A 5,043-nucleotide genomic window follows, 5' to 3' on the forward strand; every position below is an offset into this window, starting at 1 on the left:
TGTACAGGTGTGGAACATATGCAGGAAACCCCTTATACAACGGGATAAATACAAAGGGGTACATGACTTATATTATAACTCTAACAATACAAACATTGGTCCTTGATTAAATTCATAGTAATATGTATGGAACTGAGACTCACCATATCATTTTCTAAATAAGTTTTAGCTCTGTTTAATACCCACCTTGGCGCGTCATCCCATATATAGCTAAATTCCTTTATCATCTTAGAGATGCATGCATTTTCTAAGAACACACTTCCACCTGACCTCATTTGTAGATGCTCTTTAGCACTTATACAATGTATGTATGCGTCTATGATCTGCAATATTAAGTGCACACCTTGGTTATAGGAGAGAATAAAAACTCATGTTAAAATAGCATCGTCTTGTCTATATATACTTACTTCGTCGCCAAGAAATTCTTTGGGGAGTAATAGATGTTCTAAGTGTCGTCTTTTGAGATGTGAGTCGTCGATGCTCACTAAATTTCTTTTATCGTTTGGTTCAGACATGATATTTTCAATCACGGACCAATCATCGCCGGTGCAGATGTAATCTATCATGATGTAAGTAACAACATTTATTAAAAACAAAGAAAATAAATGTAGCAAAAGCAGGGCATAGAAATTAAATGTAGCAAAAATAGGCATAATCTATCATGATGTAAGTAACAAAATTTATTAATGATGACCACAAAAATAAATTTAGCAAAAGCAGGGCATAGAAGGATTTGTCCGTGCCTTCTGGAGCGACCACGTAGTCTTGTGCCTTCTTAGGTTTGTTATGCAGTCGGATAGGCTTTCCTGTCTGCACAGGCATTGCCAGCTTGCGTACTATAATTTCTGCCCCTTCCCTGCCGGACGTTTGTTCTAATTCTTCGTCCTTAGGGGCCTCCGTTTATTGACTTGTTTCGTTGTCGGTTAATTCCTGGGAGCAACATTACAAATAATGATCCGTATGCAGGATTAATAAAGGATTAATAATATAATTAAGAATTAGAACTATCTGGGACATATTTGGAGAAGATGCATGTGTCACTTCGGAGACTTCGGAATCAGTGTCCTGCGTGCTCTTCTCATTCTCCACTTCATCTATGTTGGCTATTCCATTTGATTCTGCCAGCTTGCCCCCTATAGTTTCTGCCCCTTTGGTGCCGAATGTTTGTGCTAATTTGTCTTCATGAGCTGGCTGCATTTGTTTACTTGTTTCGTTTAAGGTTAATTCCTGAGAGAAACATTACAAACAATAATCCATATGCAGGATATAATTAGAATTATAACTATTTGGGACATAGTTGGAAAATCAAAGACGCCTCTGTCACCTCGAAATTAGTGGATTGTGTGCTTTTCTTTTTCTCCACTCCATATTTGTCGGCTATTCCAGTTGAATCTGTCAGCTTGTCCCCTATAGTTTCTGTCCCCTTGGTGCCGAATGTTTGTGCTAATTCCTCGTCCTGATCTGGCTGCATTTCTTCACTTGTTGTTGAAGGTTAATTCCTGTATGCAACATTACAAAGAATAATGCGTATGTAGGATATTATATAATTATAGTTAGAACTATTTGGGACATATAGTTGGAAAGGAATAGATGTCTTTGTCACCTCGGAATCTGTGGACTGCGTGCTCTTATTTTTCTCCACTTCATGTTCGTTGGCTATTCCATTTGATTCTCCCTCACTTAGTAACTGGAACACACAATAATACAATATTATCCAGTATTTATAAAAGAGAAGATATTCATCTTTGTTGGCTATTCCATTTGATTCTCCCTCACTTAGTAACTGGAACACACAATAATACAATATTATCCAGTATTTATAAAAGAGAAGATATTATTCACGTGAGTAAAGAATTGTATGTATGATAATCTAGTACAAAATACATATTATTTCGTCCTGCCAGAATAAGAATAATAATGACATCTGAAAATAAAAAGCGCCTTTGTTGCATTGGGGTTTGTATGCTTGTCTTAGGATAGCACCTGATCAATGTGCATATTTTCCGTATCATCCATGATTTCTTGATCTTGTGATGCCTTTGTTGACTCGTGGTTCATATCCTCGTCCTTGGGTCCCTTGTTGGTGTTTTCCTGAAAACCCAAGCATTTATTATTAGCACGCAGTTAACATTACTCTCATTCTTATTTCTACATATCACCTGGATGCACATATCTGCATATGTTCTTAACATAGTAGTATGAGGACATTCTTTCCAATTAAATTTCAATAATACAATATTATCCAGTATTTATAAAAGAGAAGATATTATTCACGTGAGTAAAGAATTGTATGTATGATAATCTAGTACAAAATACATGTTATTTCCTCCTGCCAGAATAATAATAATAATGACATGTGAAAATAAAAAGCGCCTTTGTTGCATTGGGGTTTGTATGCTTGTCTTAGGGTAGCACCTGATCAATGTGCATATTTTCCGTATCATCCATGATTTCTTGATCTTGTGATGCCTTTGTTGACTCGTGGTTCATATCATCGTCCTTGGGACCCTTGTTGGTGTTTTCCTGAAAACCCAAGCATTTATTATTAGCACGCAGTTAACATTAGTCTCATTCTTATTTCTACATCAAATCTGGATGCACGTATCTGCATATGTTCTTAACATAGTGGTATGAGGACATTCTTTCCAATTAAATTTCAATATGTATTTGTTTGTTTTATTATCCAGTCAACTTTTTGAGAGTCACTTGGGTGACTATTCTCTCAAGTAATCAGGTGAATGCAGTAATATGAATTTCCTTAGGCACACAGAGCATCTTGGTAATTTTGCGGGGGCAAACAAAGCATGTTGATTCACTTTGTTGGATCCCCTCTAGTGATTGCCTTCTAGATGTGAAATCGTGAATATTGTGTAATCACAGAGAGATATCATTACCACGATGATGGCAGATTGATCCGCAGAGCTCACCAGGGATTGTGACACAGACATGGAGGAAGATGGTAGTTCACCACGCAGAGATGTTTACGACAGGCTGGAGAGACCTGCTGTGGAGGAGGCCGGCACGGTGGAGGGGTGTGAGGATGCGGCTTGGGAGAGAGGATGGAGAGGTGGAAGAAAACCCTACAGTGCAAAACCTGTTGGTTCTTTGTGCTCCTGATCGAGAGATCGTTAGTTGTAGGCAATATGTAAGGCGGAAATCACGGGAAGGATTTCCATAGCGTGAGGAGGAAAGGAATCGTGGTTGTTATCTCAGGGCCGACACCTTTCCTTTGATTTATCTCAGGCCCATTTTTTTTTTGCTTTTTTATACCCGACGCATATACAGAATTAATGTAATCATTTTTCAATATTTCTTGCACGTTAGTAATATAGCCTGGTCTGGAAAAACTTCATACATAATTTCTTATATGAAAGAAACCATCATCCATATACCACACCTGGGTTAACTGAACTACCTCGGTGGTATTTGCAGGGCTGACCTGCATGAGTACTCATTGAGGAGCAAGAGTATCTCAGGCCCCACGCTTTCCTCGTTTATCTCAGGCCCAATGTTTTTTTTTTGTTTTTTTATACCCCACACATACAGAATTAAAGGAGTTATTTTCGTAATACATTTTTATACAGAATTATTCGGTTCAGCTCATCGGAACGTTTCATCGATACTTTTGTGTGCTTTCTCTTACCTTTTTTTATATACATAAAGTTTACTTCTCTGTATAGAAAAATAATTCTTGTATCATTTGTCTTGCCAGCTAGTTAACGTTTGTCTTGCCAGCTAGTTAATGTATCCTCAGCGGCCGTGCTTGATAGGAGGGGCCAGGGAAGTGCTTTAAGTCGTTCCAAGAATGTGAGACAGTGTCAAGTCTGTAAGGCAAGTCAAGGCGCTCCTGTTGGTAAAGATTGCTTTGCTTGGAATGATCTTGTACCTATTCTACTGTCTGTTTTTTCGACTCGGTGTTTAGTAATGCGTGGTTATCCTGTTGTCAATTTGCAGCGGCAAGATCCTTCAGCAGTGCAGGAGATTAAGGGTTCCATAATCGATTCCGCGCCTGTTGCTGTCCCCAATTTTCAGGTAAACACTGAAGTGAACCTAAAGCCATCTAATATTCTATTGTCTTTTTGAAAAAAGATAGCATGTGAGCTCATCTACCACAGATTCGGGAACTACGTATGTTCATACAGTAGTAATAATGCCTCTCAACTTCACTACATTCTGCAAATCTCATAGACTCTTGCAGTTTTCATCACAAATATATGACATAGCTAACATAAGTTAAGTTACTCAACAGCCGTTGAAGATCTTCAAAAAAACTTTACATGAAAGAAAATGAAAGGGGTTCAAAGACTGCAGGACACTTTGGCGTTCGAGAACATCTTCAACAGAACAGAACGCTACAGTATATTTAGATAGCACATAATACAACATAGACTGTTCCCTAATATGGCTAATCTGGCGCCTGGTTTATTGTATCATTCATCTCCACCGCAAAGTAAAGGAAGCTTCACACCCTGTCCCTAACAAGACCTGAAAATAAAAGGAAAGAAAAGTGTTAGGTCGAGAATTAGTTATATAGATACAAAAGCAAAGGTGCAAAGAATACACGAAAGATCATACCTGCCTCACCCCTCTAAAACATCTTTATAGACAATGTTTTTGGTGCTCTTCCCAGATTTATCAACCTCCTTGTTAGGCTTGGCTAAAATTCGTGTCGTCTTTCTTGACACACCCCTTGACAATGCAACATATAGCTAGCCATGTGAGAAAACAGGTTCGGGAAGGTAAATACCGACATTCGGGTGGTTTGACCCTGTGCCTTGTTAATGGTCATCGCAAAACTCAGGCGGATGGGGAATTGTTTTCTCTTAAGCTTGAAGGGAAGTGAGGTGTCCTCCGATGGCGACATAGGGATCCTAGGTATGAACACCCTCTTTCCAGCATGCTGGCCACCAACAATCTCCGCATCGATTGCATTATCCTGGAAGGCTCTGATCATAAGCCGTGTTCCATTACACAAGCCATTATGAGGGTCGAGGTTCCGTAGCAAAATGACCGTGCAGTTGATTTTTACTCTCAAGACATGGG

General features: G+C 38.9%; 1 protein-coding gene across 13 annotated transcripts in view; it reads left to right on the forward strand.

Moving 5' to 3' along the window:
- The window catches only part of LOC119338108, a 33,964-nt gene that overhangs the window by 20,593 nt on the left and 8,328 nt on the right, over window positions 1-5,043 (forward strand). For 6 of the 13 annotated variants that reach the window (XR_005163792.1, XR_005163798.1, XR_005163796.1 and 3 more), the window contains 2 exons: window positions 3,433-3,853; window positions 3,955-4,032. Coding sequence is in view for 2 of the 13 variants with exons in the window: in XM_037610408.1 (XP_037466305.1) it covers window positions 3,736-3,831; window positions 3,955-4,032 (174 nt within the window). In the remaining 11 variants the exon portion in view is untranslated. The remainder of the gene's footprint in view (window positions 1-3,432; window positions 3,854-3,954; window positions 4,033-5,043) is intronic. The other 7 variants (XR_005163793.1, XR_005163799.1, XR_005163795.1 and 4 more) reach the window with 4 other exon arrangements.

The sequence above is a fragment of the Triticum dicoccoides genome, chromosome 7B (assembly GCF_002162155.2).
Source record: "Triticum dicoccoides isolate Atlit2015 ecotype Zavitan chromosome 7B, WEW_v2.0, whole genome shotgun sequence".
In the NCBI taxonomy this organism is placed as follows: domain Eukaryota; kingdom Viridiplantae; phylum Streptophyta; class Magnoliopsida; order Poales; family Poaceae; genus Triticum; species Triticum dicoccoides.